We start from the raw sequence: 21361 nt of genomic DNA on the forward strand, positions 1-21361 counted from the left end.
AAATGATAGTGTAACAGTACTCTCTAGCATCACAACTTCGGTCACAACCAGTCACTTGCAATTCTAAACCTGCTGTTGAGCAATTTCACGGCATCCTTACAAAGAACCCTTGTGCTCAGTCAGCTGTGGACAGTTGCCCTACGAACTGGAGATGCTTAAGAGTTAATTGGGTTGTCTCTTTGGTGTTACTTTGAACACTAACTGCTGCTTTCAGACTCTGCCCCAAAGTACAGTATTTGTGTTTTTGGAAATCGGATTGAAACTTGTAAAAATTGAAAGTTCTCAATACCTGCTTTTCTCAGTTGTCAGTACTGGAACACTTACCTCTGCAGAGGACTGTAACCTAAAATGTCCCGTTTACATCCACTCCAGTCCTAAAATTGTTTTTCAACTGACATGGGTTTCTAACAGCAGCCTTCAGCTTTACTGAAGGGTGATGTCTCTGTGGATTTCCTCCTATCCTCCACCTTTGGAATCCTAAACTATGGAACTATAGGCTTTCCCTCAAATTTTGGTATTGTGCTCCAACTACGGCTGAAATCAGTTAACTATGGAGATTGTAAATATTTCCCAGTCTCTGCAGCTTCTGGAGCAATGCATTTTTGAAGTTCTTGAAAAGCACAAGGCTTGAGTCCATAAAACCTAAATGTTCCTGCTTAAGTAGAGGAATGTCAGCAAGGCACCAAAATTTAGCAACCAGAAAATGTAAAGACGGGAATTTTCTACTTTGCTCAATTGGCAATTACCTTTTTCCCCTCAAAACAAAGTTGTATTAATATGGAACGTACACTTTACTTATATTGACTAACTGTAGCCTTCATGGCCAACTGCGTCCAGATAACCTTTTATGGGGCAAACAAGCAAAGCAGCTAACATATTCTCATTAGTAAATGCATGGAATGTTTTTCAAAGATTAATGTGGGTTTTGTAACTTTTGCAATTGTTTGTATGCACAACTTTACAAAAAAATGTGATATGTGATTGGGTAGTCATTGCATGCTTTACTCTTGACTTTTCGTTTGGTTTTCTTGGGGAAAGTGTATAGAATTCATACATGTTTGTTACAAAGTTGGCTCAAGGTGGATGAAAACTTTGTTTTTTAAAAAAACAAAAAAAATACAGTAGACAGACATTATTTAACTATTTGCTAAAGAATGTTATACATTAAAATTAATTTTCAAAACTGTTCACAGAAATACCTTTTTAGTGTTGCTGTTTGCCGTTTTGGTAACACTATATTCCTCTGCTTCTTCTATTGAATTTAATGGGGCTTACTCCCAGGTAAGTGGGGTTAGGATTGCAGCCTTAATTTTGTAGTCTTCATATCTTTCAGACCCAGAGCTTAACACCAACCTGCATTATAGGACCTGTGTTTTAATTCATCATTATTATTTTTTCTTTGTTTTCCTTTGTTTAAAATAAAACCTTAAACAAGAATTGGGGGTTGGCGGCCATTGTGACTATTGATCCAGCCCATTTGATGTAGGGCCTCAATCCTCTTCTGTGGAATAATTTGAAAATATATTTTAAAGCACTTTGAGTATGTGGAATCAGAAGACTGCTGTCAGTGTGACGCCCTACTTCAATTGCTATAGATATGTATATCCTATAATGTGGCAAAAAAAAAAAACCCACAAGAAATTGCAGGCAGGAACAGGAAATAAGTGCCAATCACAAACTTTTAGAAGTCAGTATCACATCTTCAGTGATACTTTGCAAGGCTGTGAAGAAGGCATTTCAAGTCCTTAGATAGCAGCACGGAGTTTGTCTAGGACCTTGGTTGGAAAGATGTTATTTGCATGTTGCAGAAATCTCTGAATATGGAGCCAGCTATGTAAATAAGTATAGCTGTGGTTGCATGTTGGAAACACGTCATTTAAAAAGCTGTGTGTTTTCTTTAACTTGGAACAAACACAGCTGACATGACTGCAGTACATTTGTTTGATTCTCCATCGGGGAGGGACTTCATCCTCTGGTAACAAATCTGTTACAGTAAGAGAGAAGACTTTAAGCTGGGTGCACACAGCTGCCCAAGGTTGCAGAGAGGTAACTGAGTGGAAGAAGACTGGCAAAACGCTGGAGGATATGGAGGAGCAGATCTCCTCCCCTCCCAGTTCAAACTCACTAAAACCATATTGTTGCTAAATAGCTTGAATGCTTGTGAAGTCATTGAAATATGTTATGTCTACTATTAAGTACACAACAATATTTAAGCATCTAAATGAGAGTGCAATACCCTCAAAACCAAAGCACAACATTAAAGAAAGTGACTTGTGGATACAGCTAGCTTTCCTTGGCTGCATATGCAAACTGCAAAAACAAAACAATCTCTAAATACAAGCCCAATAATATTGTCAATGTTAAGAGAATTCCTAGGGGGTATGTGAATCCCACATATTTGACCTAGAACTAGGCTGTTTACTTATGTATCAATCTACATCCTTCCACCCATCAGTCCCGGGTACAATTGTCCTTAGAGTAGCCTTTGCCCACCTGATGCCCTCTGAATGCTGGATGACTCCCATTGCAGTCTGACAACATCCTGAGCACACTGGGTTGGGGAAGTCTGCTTTAATGTTAAGATGTACCATTAAAGTCCAGCATTTGCGATAAGAATGGTAGCCTACAAGTGAGAAGGGAATTTGTTTCTGTTTCAGCTGTGTTGGTTTTTTCCACTGGTGGCTCTGCAAACTCCCATCTTCTGATACTATATAGTTTTCTCTTGTTCCCTGAATTCCACATGTTCTTTTTCTGCACTTAGCTTTGTGCCACCATTAGAAAACTGATTAACAGCCCATATGCAGGAGCTTAATGGAAGTCAGTGAAATTTTTAGCAACCTTTGTGCAGGATTGCAGACCTCGGCTGCATCCCAGCATATAAATTAGTGGGTAATGATTTGCAATCCCTTTTCAGGTTTGATGCTTCCATGAGCCCTTACTATGACTCTGATCTTGGTTTGTGGTGGCTTGGATGCTTCATTCCTATTCATGTATACACTCAGCAGTCAGCTAGGACTCGCTTAACCTCCATGGGACTTAAGCAGGAGTTAACCAAGTATAAGATGTGGTCATTACTGCTGTCAAAAAAAATGCATCTTTTCTTTTGCCCTCACATCACGACTCCAATCCCTGAAGCACTAAATAATCAGTATTCCAGGGACAGATTTATGATTTTTGACAAGCTGTGATGCCTACTGAGGAGTAATCTAAGGCTGCAATCCTACAGTATACACTTAATTGGGAGAAAGCACCATTTAACTTAATGGGCCTTCCATTTGAGAAGTGTGCAGATCTGTGCTGTAATCCTCTTTAGAAAGAGCACATTAAAGCAATGCCCACGTTTCAAATGGACTTTGAAAAGTGGCCAAATTGTATTCTATTTCAGTGGAATTAAAACAGGATTTATAGAGTGGTGTGCAATAGATCTTAAAATGTCTAATTTTTCATCTCTATTTCTGCTATCAATCTTCTGCCATTGAAAGGGTCCTTGAATAGCTCCTAGGAGGTGAATTGGCAAACAGTGGAGAGAAGCCAAGAACTCCCTCTGTTTCTATAATCAGCTGAACCAATCCAATCAATCTCTTAAGGAGGGGGGGTGGAGAATCTATGAAGCTCCAAAATAATTAAAAGACTTCAATCTTCTGCTTTAGAACAGGAAGCTCCGCTGTCTGTGTTTGACCTTGTGTGCTTATCTGAACTTCCTGATGGAGCAGATAAGATATGAAAGGTTAAAAATCTTTCAGCACTGCTTAGAAATTTTAATATAAAGGCAGCTTTGGAACTGAATGCCTTTTTATGCTCCAACAAGCGAAATGAGATAAGGGAATAAAATATCCGATTACCTGGGATTCAAAAGCTCAGTCAGTAGAGCACGAGACTCTTAATCTCATGTTTGTGAGTTCAAACCCCACATTGGGCAAAAGATTCCTGTATTGCAAGGGGTTGGACTAGATTACCCTCCTGGTCCCTTCCATGCTTCAGGTGATCTTCACTGTTATCTAGTACAGGCTGTAATTCTTTGCTTCCTTACTTTGGCAGTAAGTCCCATGAGCAGCAATAAGTCCCACGATCAGTATACATGCATAGGAGTGAGCTGGGTTTCCAAGCAATGGTGGTGTAGTGTGGGAATCATAGGAACCTTTGAGCCGAAGACAATGCTAGTCAGAGGCGGATTTAGGGGAGGCGCAGAGCCTCAGGGGTGCTGCAGGAGGTGCCACAGCTATGATGTAGTTGGCAGGGGCCTGCCCCACTGAGATTTGAGGCCCCATGGTCTGTGCAGGTGCACACTTTCACTGGGGTGCATAATTTGCGTCTAGAACTCAGTTTGGGGTGCAAAACAACAGCTCTCTGTTCATGCGGGTATTTTGAATGGGAAAGGAAAGACTGCAGCAGGTCTAGGGAGCAGCACCCTTGAGAGAGAAAGAAAAGATCACAACATCAAAAGGTGATTTCTTTGATGACTTATATCCCAAACTCTCCCTTCAGTAAGCCTTCAACCAACAACCCCCACACACGCACAGAGCGCAGCCTTTATTGCTGGTCCCTTCACCCCGCATTTAACTTTTAACAGTTAAAAGAACAAAGCTGCTTCCATAGGGACGCCCTTGCAGTGACTCTATGCTCTCGATGCTTTTAAATTTTGACCAATTTCACAGCCAGTCGCCCGGCCATCCCAGCGAAAGCGCCTCCGGCCTAGATGCCCCGCCCACGTCCCTGCTGTAATTTTCCTTTCTTTCCGATGGCGACGCAAAGTCGCCGCAGTTTCCTAGGGGAGCCCCTTTAATTTTAGGGGCGGCGTGGAACGGACTTCCCTCTGCAGCGCAAACGTGCGCCCGCCTCTCTTTTGTCAATGGGCCGCAGTTCGAATCCTCCCACTCGGGCATTCTCATTCATTCCTCCGCCCGGCCTCCCTCGGGCGCGCGCTCGGAGGCTCCGCCCCTCCCCGCTGGCGTGCGGGAGGCCCGATGACGTCATGGAACGGAGGTTCCTCCTCCTCCTGGCGGTATCCAGGCGCTGCTGCAGCGCTGGGGGAATTCGCCGCTGAGCTGCCGCCGGGACCGGAGCTGCACTTCTCCTCTCTCTTTCTGTTGCGCTCCGCACCATGAAGATGATGAGCTCCCCCTGGGCCCGCTTCTACTCCAACAGCTGCTGCATGTGCTGCCATGTCCGCACCGGGACCATCATCCTCGGCATCTGGTACCTGGTAAGGAAGGAAAAGGCGAGCGGGGCGCAGGCAGCCAAGGTCTCCGCGGTTAGGCTCCAGGTTTAGGGCCGCAGCGGCGTCCAGGCTGCGGGAGGGGCCCGACCCTGCGCAACTCGCGCACCCGGGTAGCAGGTGGGTGGAGAAGCTCTTGCTTCCCGCTGAGAACCGGGCCCTGCGGAGCTGCTGCGGAGTTTGCTGGCTTGCCCGCCCTCAGGTTCTCCCAGCAGCAGCGAGGAAGACTGGGCTGTCCGGTTCTGGTACCCAACTTGCTCGCCCACCTGCGCATTCTGCCTCTGGGCATCGCGCGGGGGGAGGTGGGGTCGAGGCAGCCTGGTCCTCCCTGCTGCACATCTTCCCGGCGGGGCGGGGCGGGGGGGGGCTGTGTGCTTTACAGGCACACGCGCGCACACACACTGGCAGAGTAGCCCAGAGCCCAAATCTCTCTGCTGCAGCGCCGGTAGAAACGGGGAAGCAACTGGGACCTGAAAAGAGCCTTGCAGGATTAGGCTCGTCTTGTTCACCATCTTATTCTCACCACGATCATCACCCCAGATGCGCACAAGCAGATGGCAACGTCTCTCTCCCCTATCGAGAATACAGTTGGCATTCAGAGGTGTCCCGCCTCTGACCCTGTGTAGCCAGCGTGGCTTCTCCAGGAGTATACAAAACCCTCCATTTTAATATAGAAATCCTTGCTTGCTGGCAGTGCCCACTATACCTGCCACCCTGCCAGAGAAAGGACAGGGAGTAGGCAGAAGGATCCGTCTATCTTTTTCACCCCTGCCCTTCCGGGGGGGGGGGGGCGGGGCACAGCAGAGATGGAGAACCTGTGGCCCTCTAAATATTGTTGGAGTCAGATTCCCATCAGCCCCAGATGGCCAGTGCTCAGGCACGATGGGAGTTGGAGTCCCTGCCAGGAGTGGACAGGTGAGCCAGTGGAGGGAGAAGTGACTTTTTCTCACAGCAATCGCTTTCCTGTTTGCTATGTGCCGTCCACAGGGAGAGGGGGAGGCGGGAGTGCAAAAAGGCAGTGACTGCTCCTCCCACACCTTTGCACGCCCGGTCACAGCAGGTGGGATTAGATGAGCACCGGCTGCAAGCTGCCACTACCTTATGTGCCAGACTGACACCTCCTCTACCTGCTTGCCCTCAGTCTCTTTGTAAGCCCAGCCTGAACTTCTGCTTTACTGGGAGAGCAGGCTGGTGGAACCTTCCAGAGAGAACATGCATACAAGAAGCAGCCAACCTCTTTACTTTTTTCTTGCACACAATCCTTGAGCGACCTAGCTGGGCTCTGTCCTCCTCACTGTGCCACTGAAGAAGGAAGAGGAGGCAGGCAGGCAGCAGCTGTTGCCGCCACTTCCTCACCTGTGCTCTCCCAGCATGGCAGGCCCAGTCGTACCACTGTACCTCCCAGATGGAACATGCGGTTGAGGGATAGTGGCGGCCATTTTCCGGGAGTCGACACACATTTGCCTGCTTGCCCCAGAGAATTATGGGAGCTGTTGTACTCCTTATAGAGCTACAATTCCCAGGACCCTTAAGAAGCTACTGTTCCCAGAATTCTTTGGGGGAAGTCATGTGCCTTAAATGTGTGGTGTGGATGTAACCAAAGTTGAAGGAGTCCTCTTCCTTTTTTTTTCCATCTGTGGTTGCTTTTCATGGGGTAGGTGGTATTGGATGGCCTTGCTACTGAAGTCCGGCTTACTGGTGTCAGAGTGTTTCATCTCTAAATAAATTTACAGAAAAATGGTATCTTTAAAAAATATCCCAACATGGTGGAACGTTTTGCTGTCCAATAGGGGCCCAACACATTCCAGCCAGCCCAGCACTCGTAATCTCAACAGGAGCATTAAGTTGATCAGAGAGAACAAATTTTGCACTTCGGAAATAGTAATATTGAACATAATTTATTAACCTTTGAGGTACTGCATCTAGTTTAACAGCAAGGACTACGGTGGAGAAGTTGAACGTACCTTTTGTAGCACCTAGTTCCAAGTTTAAGCTGTGACGTAGTTGGTCAAGTCTCTTCCTATCCCTATTTTCTATCGGCTAAAAGGCAATTTTAATGACACACGTTCCTTATTTGCTTTGAAAATTGTTGGGATAAAGATTGTAAAACACTTTGTACAGTGAAGTGCTACATAAATAATAAATTGTAGTAATTGACACTTGCAACTGATGGGCGGTGTAGTCCAGCAGTATTTGGAGGTGATACAGGTTTCCCACACCTGCTATATTCATGATGTTATTTCTGTGACTGCAGATTGTTTTAACATTGTGTTTTAATGTTGTAACCCATACTGGGACCTTAGGGTGAAGCATGGGTACACAATAATAAAAATAATAACAATATACATGTCCGTTTGGAAGCATGCCCTGTTGACGTCAATGGGCCTCACTCCTTGGTAAATGTGTATTGGATTTAGACTGCTTTTTGGTTTTGTTGCCTGGTGCTTTCTTTTAAAGCTCCTGCAAACCACTTTGGATATTTTAATGGAAAAGTGGCGCATAAATATTTTCAGTGCATAAAAGAATAACACAGTTACCCTTTGAATGAGCGTCTGGGTGTACATCAAAACCCTAAAGTGTATTTTATATAATTAACTTTTTATTTCTATTCTTTGTATATCGTATTGTTGTTTTATTGCTATGGCCGATGGCTGACACAAATAAAGATTCATTCATTCATTCATTCTGAGTGTACATTTGAGAACTTAGTTGTAGTTGTGTGCCTGGGGATCCTGTGGTCCCACAGATGATGTTGGACCACAACTTACCTCAACCCCAGCCAATGTGGCCAATGGGAAGGAGTGATAGGAGCTGTATGCCAGCAGCATCTTGGAGTCACAGATTCCCCACCTCTGGTCATCATGGTACTATATGCTGTATAAAAGTCCAAGGGGAAATGAGTGGAATTTTTTCAGTTTTTCAGCTCTTATCTTTCCATCATTTTTAAAATAGTATTCCTATATACCAGGCATGTCAAACTGCTCAACAACTTTGGTGAAGTCTCCCCCCCAAAAAAAGCTCAATCCAATGAGTAGATCACTGCCAGTTTTTTGTAGTGGAAGTAGTTCACAGTCTCTTGGGAGTTGGACATGCCTGCTGTATACCAAGATGTTCTAGACTGGGGAGGGGCGGGGAATTGGTGCATAATAAGCAGTTACACTTGCTTTCCATTTCTCAGCTCTTAGCGCACAAAAATGGTGGCATGTACTTCATTATAATTCCCTTCCCCAACCAAACTTCCTTCCCTACACCACTATATTATTATTATTATTATTATTATTATTATTATTATTATTATTATTACTACTACTACTACTACTACTACGTTTATATCTTACCTTTCCTCCAAAGATCTCAAGTAGTATTCATGCTTTTCCTTCTCCCCATATAAGCCTCACAACAACCCTATGAGGTTGGGCTAAGCTGAGAGACATTGACTGGCCCAAAGTCACCCAGTGAGCTTCATGGCGAGGATTCGAACCCTGCTTTCCCAGGTCCTAATCTGACACTCTAAATACTACAGCATGCTGGCCGTGTGGTTTGGAATGTGCCAAGCAACAAGCCATATGGGTGGCAGATTCCATCACCCTGCCTTTGGTAACTGCACAGTAGCTTCTACTGCAAAATACTCAGAAGTTAGCCCTGTTGGCTTCAGGATCCTGAGGCTGCAATGCTATGCACACTTACTTGGAGCAAAGAAGCAGAGGTCTGCCCTGTCTGTTGCCATCTTCTCTCTGTCTCTCCACACTCATGCTCCCTTCCATTATCCTGGCTCTTTGCCTCCTGTGTTGGCTCTCTGCCCTTTCTCCCTGTAGTTCATGCTACTTTTGTGGAGGGATGCTGACTTCAGCAGCTAATGCTGCTTTTCAGAAGAGGAGTTTATTTCTGGAGAGCTAACACCCTAAAGCGATGTATTATTAGCAACGTAATTCTTTATAAGATACAGTAATTCCCTGTGGCTGCCACTGTTTGTAAAGCCCACAGGCAGTTTCCTTGACAGACGGGCCACAAAGTATTTTGAAGTGCAGTACAAAATGGAGTATATGAACTGTAAAGAAAATGCAGAATTGAATCCGAGGTGCTTTAACAAAAAAAAATAAAAAATTAAGGAACTACTTATTTTTTTAATGTTTGAAAGTTTGTGTTTTGAACACCACAGCATGTTTGCATTTGTCTTTAGCAGGCTGCTGTGAAGATGGATTAACCGCATGGCAATATAAATTAAGATGAAGGTTGATTCCCCAAAACTATTTGAAAGGGAGCGATCTAGCCTTGATAGCTCAGTTGGTTAGAGCGTGGTTCTGATAACGCCAAGGTTGCAGGTTTGATCCCATACGGGACAGCTGCATATTCCTGCCTTGCAGGGGGCTGAATTAAGGGGTCAGCAAACTTTATCAGCCGGGGGCGGGTCCACTGTCCCTCAGACCACTGTCCCGCCAGACTATATTTTGGAAAAAAACATGAATGAATTCCTATGCCCCACAAATAACCCAGAGATGCATTTTAAATAAAAGGACACATTCTACTCATGTAAAAACATGCAGATTCCCGGACCGTCCGTGGGCTGGATTGAGAAGGCGATTGGGCCAGATCTGGGCCCCGGCCTTAGTTTGCCTACCCATGGACTAGACTCGCAGTGGTTCTCAACCCTGGGTCCCCAGATGTTTTTGGCCTACAACTCCCATGATCCCTAGCTCACAGGATCAGTTGTCAGGGATGATGGGAGTTGTAGGCCAAAAACATCTGGGAACCCAAGGTTGAGAAAGGCTGGCCTAGAGGATCTTCAAGGTCCCTTCTAACTCTGCGATTGTCCACCCCTTATCCATCCCAGACCAGTTGAGAAGCGGCCATAGCTCATTAGCAGAACAAATGCTTCACATACAGACGCTCCCAGGTACAAAGCCTGGTATTCTCATTTTTTAAAAAAAGGAATAGTAAAAAGCAGTCGAAATCCTGCCTTTTGTTTGAGTAGCACCCCAAAGCCAACTTTCCGAAAGGCTCGGGAGAGAGAAGGAGGAGGAGTAAGGGACGTTTGCCTGTTAATAATGTAACGAGCATAGCTTAGTGCCACTTGTTCTGCATCTTAATGACATTTCCTCAGATGATCATTGCAAGGCAGATGCCTAATCTTATTTCAAAGCCATCTAAGCCAGCAGCCATGCAATTAATGGAAGAGGGAAGGTCTGTGTGTGGGTATGACTTACCGTATTTTTCGCTCCATAAGACACACTTTTTTCCTCTTAAAATCTAAGGGGAAATGTCTGTGCGTCTTATGGAGCGAATGTGTGGTCCCTGGGGCTGGGGGGGGGGAGGGACAGAGCGAGGCTCTCTCACTTCCCCCACCTCCCACAAAAGCCCCCAAGAGCCGCATATTTTTTTTCTTGAATTCCCCCCCCCCCCCAAAAAAAAAATTAGGCGTACCTTATGGTAAGGTGCGCCTTATGGAGCGAAAAATACAGTAGCTATGACCACACAATGGAACTTCCCATGTTCGGAGCCCTTACATCTGAAAATGCCAGGTGGGGGGGGAGGCACACAAAGGCAGCACCGGTTGATTTGTGCTGGGTTAGGCGGGAGCAACCTGGGAGGGACCCTTTGCATTGTGTTGCTGGGGAGGGAGGGAATAATCCCCATGGGATTCAGTGGGACATTATTGGCAGTAGAAATATATAGGATTGGAGACGATGATAATAATAATAATAATAATATTTATACCCCGCCCATCTGGCTGGGTTTCCCCAGCCACTCTGGGAATCTTCCAACAGAATATTAAAATACAATAATCTATTAAACATTAAAAGCTTCCCTAAACAGGGTTGCCTTCAGATGTCTTCTAAAAGTCTGGTAGTTGTTGTTCTCTTTGACATCTGGTGGGAGGGCGTTCCACAGGGCGGGTGCCACTACCGAGAAGGCCCTCTGCCTGGTTCCCTGTAACTTGGCTTCTCGCAGTGAGGTAACCGCCAGAAGGCCCTCGGCACTGGACCGAGGCCGCTTAGGGCTTTAAAGATCAGCACCAACAGTTTGAATTGTCCTCGGAAATGTACTGGGAGATATGCAGGGCAGAAGGGAAATCACTTTGGACATGCTCAGCAGCACTCCTCTTAACTTCGCATAATGAAAGGACCGAGTCAATAGTATTGAGGTGCAATGTGAAATATACATAGCACCTCATTAGGTCTTATGTCTGGAGAAATCTGCTACATCCTCCTATGCTCCTTTTGTTTATAAAATGTCTTACCCACTTTTCATTATAAATAGCAGGGAGCAATACCAGTAAAATCATACAGTAAATAGCCAGTAAACCAGGCAAGAGCGCACACACAGCGAAATAGCTTTTTTAAAAAAGTACAGCAGGGACACATCCTGGGTTAATAAAAGCCTGGGTGAATGGCTCCAAAAACCTGGCACCAAAAGCTTATTCAGAGTGGATTCTTCAGTACAGTAGTGGCATCTGTATCCACCATAAGACTTTGAATGAATACAGATTTACTGCATTAACATTAAACCAGGTTTAATTACTCTCTCCTGTAGTTTTAGCTTCTGCTTAAACCCTGAAAATGTCTACCAAGAAATACACTTTTTAAAAAAGAAAAAAAAGCCTGAGGTTCATTTGAGAGCAATATGCCACATGGGAATTGGAAATTCAGCCGCAACTTACTTAGTTCTGGAAGTCAACGGGGAGGATAAAATAGTTGGAACAGACCCAGTTTCTGTTAGGGTTTGGCATACCTTGTTGGCATTTAGAATAATCTACTTCCCAGAAGCCAGTGACGACATTTTTCTGAGATTCGCAGTTAAAGCCGACTATTGTCTTTGCTGCCTTGTGTAGAAGAAGATCAAGCAGGCGTTGGAGCCAGGACTGGCCAGGACTTTGTATTTCAGCAGTGACATCATTGAAGATTGCAGTTGGATTTACTCATTGAATTAATATTTTTTAAAGCCTTAGGAAGCAACTGTAGATTTTGAAGATGAAATTGACTTTAAGACATTCCAACTAAATAATAGGAAATTATATATACGCAAGACTAAATTAACAATAACATTTTCGAAATCCTATAGAACCATTGGAGTCCCATTCACTTTAAAGTGAATGGGAAATTGATTTAGCATTTTCAATTAATATACGAAAGCTAAACAAAATCGTTGGCAGGCGCATGTGATAGTGTATAGAATATTTATAGGGTTGGGAGAGAGCCCTTCTTCCCCCTCCTGTCTGTCTCATTTTGTTAATGCATCTCTGTTGTAGTTGTAAAGACTTAACTTTACGTTGTAAAAGGTTTTCTGAAGCTTTTTCTAGAATGGCACAAGTTTACAACCTTGCAAATGTAGATGGAATGTCTGGCTTGAGAGCAACTGGCCTCAAGACCCCTTTCTAAAAAGCTTTTACAAATATTTATGAATGAACATTAGAGATGTAAAATAGGGAGGTGATGGTCACATTTGTATGAAATAGGGAGATTAGGGTTAGAATTATACTGCACTTTTAGCATGATTCATGTCAAGAACATCTTTTAGTCTGGAATGAATCTCTTGTGAATATTTATTCAAGACAGAAAATAGAACTATTTTGAAAGCAAACGTGTCTTAGTAAAAAAATAGTTTGACTTACAAGTGTGTTATATGTAACAGCATAGAGAAACACACAGAACTTCCATGTATAAACATCCTAAAACTAATTCAAGGAGACTAGTCTTTACTCTTGGAAGGGTTATAAAAAAAATATTTACATGAAAATGGCCTTTCAATTAATCATTTTTATGAGAGCAGCCTAACTAAAGCCGATCAGGGTTGTTCAAGATATAGGTAACAGAATAGAGATAGCGGAATCCCATTTATTAGACTGGTGTTTCGATTGTGTATGTGCAGTGGGAATATGTTTGCAGAATCTCAGGTGGCAGCACAGAAAATTTTGAGCACTGTTTCTGTAGCAGTACACAGCAGTTGTTGAGAAATGTTTGTTTTAGCAGTTAGAATCTGCAAAAGTGGGAGTGGTGGCAGGGAAGGAATAAATTGGAGGGCAAAGGATGGATCACCATGGGTACTGAATACCAAGCCACATTGTTCAAGTATTTCAGAGTTGTCTGATGAGACTCTTGTCACTAAAGAAAGACACCCCAGTAGATCTTTTAACATATCTATTTAGTTCTAAGCCAAATTAGGCCAGGAGGCTGCCTTATATCAAATCAGACCATTGGTTCATTCAGGTCAGTGTTGTCCATTGTTTGACGGACGTCTTCCAAGTCCAGCCTGCAGGTGCCAGGATTGAACCTTGATCCTTCTATACCTAAGGCATGTGTTTATCACTGAGTAATGGCCCATCCCTTCTGCTACAAAGTTACGCTCAAAATATGGATAGCTGTGAAATTGAGAATGGTGCCCTATATAGATTCTCCTGGATAGGAGAAGACTGCTAATGCAATGAATTTAAAAGAATGCTGTGGAGTAAGCAGATGGGATAGTCAGTCTGTCTGGCTATGACCACTCAACTAGAAAAGCTTGTGCCTTCTCTTTATTTTATGAATCACATTTAGGTCCCACCATTGTTCTGCAGAGTTCATAGTGGTGCAAGTTTCCTAGGCAGTCTCCCATCCGGACGCTGTACAGCCCCAGGCCTGCTTAGCTTAAATGAGGTTGCTGCATCACGTGCCTTTAGGCTAGGTTTGCCAGTATCCTCCCTGGGCTTCAAGTGGATGCCATAGTTCACCCTCACTCTGGAATTCTTGTGCCCTTCTCGGTCCTGCCTTTCTGTCTTTGTCACCAACGCGCATTGATTACTATCGCTGCCTGGCCAGTAACAGTACCTGCAGTTTGTGTCCTGGCAATTATATAGCAACAAATGCTATTGTCTTTCCGAGAGAAATTGGATAGTGTCTGCTTTGTCTTCTGTCTGCATGTACAGCACGCAGAACAACTGTCCCAGGCAAATTTTTCCATTAAGTGAATTTCTAGAGGTTGTTTTATTCCACAAAAGAACCTAGCCCCACCCACCTTTTAAAGATCGTGGGTACAGGGTTCAGTGCTTCTCTGACTGGGGTGAATGTTGCACCATGAAGGCACATTCTGAAATGTTAGTGCACAGGCATTTTTTTTTAATGGATTGCTTCCTCTGAGCCTCACGGTTCTCCAGCTTTGGCCAACATCCAAATGTTGTATTGCTACTCCCAGACCATTTGGAAACATCGCAAACTGTGTCAGACCATTGGTTTAGCTAACTCTCTACAGTGGCTCCTCAGGGTTTCAGATGGGGGGGCCTCTCTCAGCCCCACCTGGAGATGCCAGAGATTGAAGCAGATGCTTTGCCACTGGGCTATAGCCCTTCCCTATACTGGCTGGGGCTGGTGAGGGGTGTAGTCCGAAACTTCTGCAGGGCACTAGGGCAAAGGCTGTCCTGGAGCCAAATGGGCAGCCAGCAGCCCACCAGCCACATGGAGCCCTTGGCTTAATCTCACAAGGGTGGGAGTCTCTGTCAAGGAGAGCCAGTGTTGGACTGGGACTGGGAGACCGTTCCCATTCAGCCATGAAACTCCCTGGGTGACCTTGGGACAGTCCCTGCCTCTCCGAGCCTAACTTTGTTGTGGGGATAAAAAGTGGAGGGAGACAGCCATGCATGACATCTTGAGCTCCTTGAAATCAAAGGTGGGATAGAAGTACAAAAATATATATAAAACAATAGAAGGATGCTTGGGCTTAGGGATGAGGGAAGATGGAGCCATGGGAGGGGAAAGGAGGCTTTCTACATGCAACCAGACTTCTAGTAAAAGCAGTCTGCCCTTTTCCTTGTCGCCCACTGGGTTCCCCCAGTAGTGCACTGCCATCAAATTTCATTTTGGTACTTGCCTCTATCCCAGCTGTGGCATCCCTTTTCCCCATGTGACTACTGTGGTCCAACAGGGCACTGAAGATCATACTGTTAAATATCTGTTGTGCCCTTAAGCACACATGATTCTCATATCCCTTTTTCTGTCCACTGTCTTGGACTTTCTGACAGCTGAGGGGCCCATGCTCCCATCCCACTGCTTGCTTCTTAAACGTCCTTTTTTAAAAGTTTCATGGATGGCATAAGCTTATTTGCATCTAACTGGTCACAATTCCTGGAATGTCCATGGGAAAGACACTGCACATTCCGGTGTGGCTCTGGTTGGGAGGCTGCAGAATAGCTGCCGCAAGTTCTTGTTGTTGCTTTCTTTGCTTTTTGTTCTTTTGAAAGCAAGGAACAAAATACTCCATGGCCACCTTTTAAAGTTAAGCAAGCTTCTACCTCCCAACAATGTTGGGGAATTTTTCCCTGCTCCTGATCTTCAAGGGCATCTTCGTCCTCCCATGAATGCTCCAAAAAAGCTGGCCTGCAAGGTTTTGCCTCGCTCTCCTGGAGATGCTTGAGCAGCTCTTTGAGGGCCCCACACCTAGCGCAGAAGCAACCTGTGCCAAAAGGAGCTGTCCAGCAATTCAGCTTGAGCTCGTTCTTCTCTTCCAACCATGGAGGGTGCTTCTGCTCATGTTTAATTTGAAAGGGAACGCAATAAGGTCCATGTGGCTGGGGTGGGGGTGGGGAAGAAATCAATCACTTAGTCAGATGTCGTATGGGTGTGCAGAACAAGTTGCAAAGTTTTGCATTTCATGGTACCTTGACTCCTTTTATTTTGGTGCATGGGGACAGAGGGCAGTTCATAGTGATTCAAGGTTGAAAGTAAGACTAAACATGAAGTTCTTGATAGTGTGTGTTTCTACTTGTTTGAGACTTAGCTTGTGCCAGATCAGGCTAGTATCCTTCCCCTGTCTGCTTTTAAAAACAACTCTGTGCTACTGATTTTTCCCTCCCAATCAGGCCACTCTTCCAACGTTTTGTGAAGTACCCCTTCTCTCCTCCCTGCTTTTCTTAAGCAAATTGGTGCCAAGTCTACTACCAAAGGCTTCATTTCCAATAGGAAGTTGCAGGTAGTATTATAAATTGCTCCTCCTATCCTCTTTCTATATTGAACACTGTTAAATTTGGGAGATTCTGCTCTTTGTACTTCAGACATGATGTGAAGGCAGGAAGGAACAAGTAGTTCCAGTGCCTGGTGCTTCCTGTTCTTTTGCATTCTTCTTGTGTCCAAGATACGGTTTTCTTACCTTCCTCTCCCAAGATGATGCACAAGCTATCTCTAAATTGGGGCAGCTGAAACTACTGGAGATAGAATACTGGTTTATTTCAGATGTGAAGGGAAAAAAAGAATAGGCAAATGTTTGTTATTCCTCTGCATCTGAAATAGAAAATTATATTTCCAGATCCCTCTCTAGGTTTGTATAATGCCCGAGGTTGCATTTGGAAAGGCTTAACATTGATGCACTGATCAATGATGCATTGATGAATTGAAATGGCAAAATACACTAATAGCAATGTGAGTTGTGAATGGTGCACATACCTGACGTATGGAGATGGTGGTCCAATGCTTTCCCCATCATCATATATTGAGATATATTGCAGGGAATCCTGACAATTTCTAAACATGTGTACACCATTTTCAAATGGTAGCACCACAGTTGCATTTTGTTTTACAATTTGGGTAATTTTGTGCCTGAATTCACAAATTAATGTGTCAACCATCCTTTCTCAACGCTGGAACATGGTTCTGTTTATAACCAGTTGTCTTTGTTTTGCATATCAGGGGACTCTTTGTGATTATGTTAACTATAATTAAATATTTACTTTGGCAATTGTGTTGAATAACAGCCTACCCTGCCAAGTAAGCTTTGCAGTCCAAAAGGATAAGATGCGAAATGTTTGCATAGGCTCCATAATGAACCTGAAGGTACAACCATAGCTGGGGTTTTTATTTTAACCTGGAAGTAAGTTCCATGGGAAGCAATGAGGCTGGTATCCATGTAAATGTGTGTAGGTGGGGATGCTTGCAAAAGCACAACAATGTGATTTATCCAACAGCAGTCCTGTCCTGCCACTCATGTCAATCAATGTGGAGGTACTTGGAATACAATATACATTTCAGAAGGAAGGAAAAGCCATATCCTCCAGAAATTGTCTAACTGTCTTTTAAAGTGAGCCAAGTGTCATGGTTCATCTACGGAATGCATGAAGCAATAAAAAGAAAAGAATGTTATTTGATCATGTGCAGTCCTTCCTGCACCACTGAACACAACTAGCTGCAACATCCACAGAAGGACTTCCAGGTCAGAGGACATTATAGCCAGACACCTTCTACTTTGGAAACTGACAGCTGGGAATTTCATCATCAGTAATTGTTAAAACGGTTGTAGTGAACTGAAGGACAATTAATAATTATTATACAGTGGTACCTCGGGTTAAGAACTTAATTCGTTTTGGAGGTCCATTCTTAACCTGAAACTGTTCTTAACCTGAGATACCACTTCAGCTAATGGGGCCTCCCACTGCTGCCACCATGCGATTTCTGTTCTCATCCTGAAGCAAAGTTCTTAACCCGAGGTATTATTTCTGGGTTAGCGGAGTCTGTAACCTGAAGCATCTGTAACCCAAAGTACCACTGTATTAAGATGTCTGGGCTTTGTTATAAGAGCTGGAATGCAAGTTTCGTCAGGGTTGGGATCACAGTTGGCACACAGTTGGTGTGCATGATATTTTTATGAGCTTAGTAGGAAGATGTGTTTGACTAAAAATGATACGTATAGTGGATTTCTTCCATAACCGCATCGTTGTGATGTTAAAGGCCACTTTACTTGCTCATAGCAGCAGCTGCTGGGGAACCCATAAAAGTAATGTCCACAGGCCCATAAATTACACAGGCATTCCCTCGCCTTAGCTTTACACATGCATAGAAAGTAAGTCACGTTCCCATAGGAAACATTATCGGAGCTGGGTGCCTGATTCGCAACAAGAACAAGTCGCCTACTTTCAGGCTAGCTCAAGTCCGAGTTTTTCCTGTACAAATGTTCTTGATACATTTTTAATACAGTCTGAGGTAAGCATCTACATCTTCACATGTAGGCTATCAATCAAAGCATATACTGTAATTTCTACTTTACCTGTCCCTTCTCAGATTTAAGGTATTTGTAGGCAAATGGATATATGGCTACAGCATGCAATTCCAGTGCATTATTACGTCAATCCCTTTTTAAAACTAGAATCATAAAGAGTATCTCTGAGAGACATGAAGTTTCAGATACAGTCTTAGATTAACAGTGTTGAAGAGCATGCTGGAATTTTGTCTTTGCCTTGGGGTGGTAGAGCTCTTGCTAATGATCAGCTGGAATTTAAATCTTTCTTTTTAAGGATTAAATGGCTCAAACCGCAGCTGTTTCTCACATAATTCTTTCCCAGTGTTATAGAAGACAGAATGTCTGCTGAGTGACGAAGTAAGCTGAACATTTTTTTACGACTGTGGCATTTTTTTCTTCCTGTCCTTAACCGGTTAGTAAAGCAAAACTCTGTTGTCTTTGTCCATGGAGTTTTCTTGGCAGGGATACTGGAGTAGCTTGCCAGTTCCTGCTCCAGGTGGATCACGTTTGGTCAAAACTCTCCACTATAATCTGTCCATCTTGCGTGGTCCTGCACGGCATAGCTCATAGCTTCTCTGAGTTATTCAAGCCCCTTCGCCACGGCAAGACAGTGATCCACAGGAGGCAGTTGAAGACAGGAGTGCCTGTCGTGCTCTGGTCCATGGGGTCACGACGAGTCGGACACGACTAAACGACTAAACAACAACAACAAAAGCAGAACTCTGGCTTGGGCTTATTTCCTGCCCACAGTAGAATATGGCTTGGCATGGGTCTCTCCATTTTAAAAATATGGTACAAATTCACCTTTTAAAAAAGAAAAAGGGATTTTAAAGAAGGATACACAGGGCAAAGTCTAGGAGGTGGATCAGTGGGTGTCGCTTGTCCAGAAAAAAAATCAGAATTTACAACAAAAAACCTTAGTGCTTGGTAAAGGATGTAGGTTCCATTGTCACCTCTGTTCACAATTATCAGTAATGGATTGTGAGAAAAAGCTGCCGATATGATGCAGACTTCACCCAATTTTCATCAAGTCAAGATTGCTGCTGCCATTTCTCCTGATGAAGAATCAATATGTCTGCTTGACTCTAGTGATTTGTGGCTAGAGGTCCTGGCTAAAGGTCACAGCTGATCTTCTTTTGATAGCCAGCCTGGGATTAGCATGTTAAAGCTTTGTAAACTTGTTGAAGAGATGGACGTCAGAGGAAAAGCAGTTAACTGTCTTAGGGAATACTGGGCATGCAGCGTTGATACGAAATGGTGACCAAGGAGTATAACTACCTTAGCAGCTGTCTCTCATCTTCAAACTTTGATTCACCTTTTTATGTATAAACACATGAGACATTTAAACCAGAGTCTCTTCTTATCTTTATAAAAGTCCAAGTAATTTATTCCAGGTCCCAACTTATCGTAGGGCAACGGTCTGGCCTTCAACTTTCTACTCTTACATTTTTACTCTCGGGTAGCCATTTAAACGTTAGAACTGAATGTTTATTGCTTGTCAGCTAAAGGACCATTTAAAGGCTCCACGGTGGTGGTGGTGGTGATGATGATAATGGCAAAGGCTGGGATGTTTGGAAGGCTTCAGCCCCTCCGAAGAAGAAGAAGAAGAAGAGTTTGGATTTGATATCCCACTTTATCACTACCCTAAGGAGTCTCAAAGCAGCTAACAATCTCCTTTTCTCTTCCTCCCCCACAACAAACACTCTGTGAGGTGAGTGAGGCTGAGAGACTTCAGAGAAGTGTGACTAGCCCAAGGTCACCCAGCAACTGCATGTGGAGGAGCGGGGAAGCAAACCCGGTTCACCAGATTACGAGTCTGTCGCTCTTAACCACTACACCACACTGGCTCCTAATGCTACATTGCCTCCAGGGGAACAGCCTCCCCCACTTTGTGTTCCATGAATAGGAAGGTTCCATGAGTAGGGTGGGAGCGGACCGCCTCAGGTGTCATCTCTGAGGGGGTTGACATTTGGCGTGCCACCCACCCGCGACTCTCGCCTACCCTGAGCCATCGGGGGAAGGGGGGAGCTGCGTCACTTTGGCAGTGGCGTTCCTTCCTTCCCCCTTCGTTTTGACAGCCCTGTGGTCCCAGGCTGCTGGAGGAGGCATGTAGGCAGGCAGGGAGAGGATGGGAAGGAGGCAGACAAGCAAATGGAGGAGAGAAGCAGAAGCTCCCTCAACTCAGGACCCAAACCCTGTAACCCCCCAAAAAGCTCAACAACTTTGACCAACCCCCCCCAAAAAAGCTCAATAACTTCTGCCATAGACAATGGGTAGATCACAGCCAGTGTTTTTATACTGTGAGTAGATCGCAGTCTCTTGGGAGTCCAACTAGATTTCAGTGTAGGCAGGAGTGACAAGAAATTTTCTGCTCCGGGTACCACCTGACCTTGCTACGCCACTGGGTGGTGGTGCTGGATTCTGCTGTGAATTTCATCAGGTCTGTTGCAAAGGATGACTTGTTGAGTGAATGCAAATTGTTACCTCACAACTGATCCTGCTTTGTGTGTTAAAAGCAGCTTAATGCACGTGCAAGCGCTCCGTCCTGTGCCCTTCATGCTTCCCTACAGATATTATGGGCAGTTTCTGTTTACAACTAAAACATTCATAAACCACGATTTGCAGTGCCTGGCACAGGGCACAGCCTTTGAGATGTGCGTCTATTTTTATTTCTGGCTCCTACTGAATGAGTTTCTTAAGCGTCTTTAAAGCACCCGGGATAAGGACTTTACATTGTAATTACAAAGGACGCTGTGGTTTTGAAAAGTCACATGCACCAGCTCTGCAGACTGTTTTGAAGCCAGATGAGAACCTGTCAGTTTTCGCTTTAGGGATTAGCGACCTTGGGGCAACTGTGTGCCGTCTGCCATACATGCTGGCTGCTTCCTTTTGTATAATTAATGGATGCGAAGATAGGCTTCACTGTTAACTGAGAAGTATCTCATCAATCTACTGCTGGCAGAATTTTTTTTCCAGGGGATTACATAAGCACTGAATATCATTAACTAAATCCTACTTTGTTTAATTAAGCTCCCAGCCAGGATGGTGAACTTAAATTTTAGCAGTGTAAATCTCAGATTCCTGCTGCTGCTCATCTCAAACTAGCTTCCATGTTCACAACCTATTCAATGTGACACGGAGGCATTCTAACAAAAAGTTTACCAAATCCATAGT

General features: G+C 44.3%; 1 protein-coding gene across 1 annotated transcript in view; it reads left to right on the forward strand.

The window, feature by feature from the left end:
* The first annotated feature begins 4992 nt into the window (after window positions 1–4992).
* Window positions 4993–21361, forward strand: part of LAPTM4B (lysosomal protein transmembrane 4 beta) — a 51245-nt gene continuing 34876 nt past the window's right edge. The window contains exon 1 of the mRNA XM_083622782.1: window positions 4993–5203. Within this exon, the coding sequence (XP_083478908.1) occupies window positions 5102–5203 (102 nt within the window). The 5' untranslated portion in view covers window positions 4993–5101. The remainder of the gene's footprint in view (window positions 5204–21361) is intronic.

This window comes from Podarcis filfolensis, assembly GCF_964270895.1.
Source record: "Podarcis filfolensis genome assembly, chromosome: 7".
In the NCBI taxonomy this organism is placed as follows: domain Eukaryota; kingdom Metazoa; phylum Chordata; class Lepidosauria; order Squamata; family Lacertidae; genus Podarcis; species Podarcis filfolensis.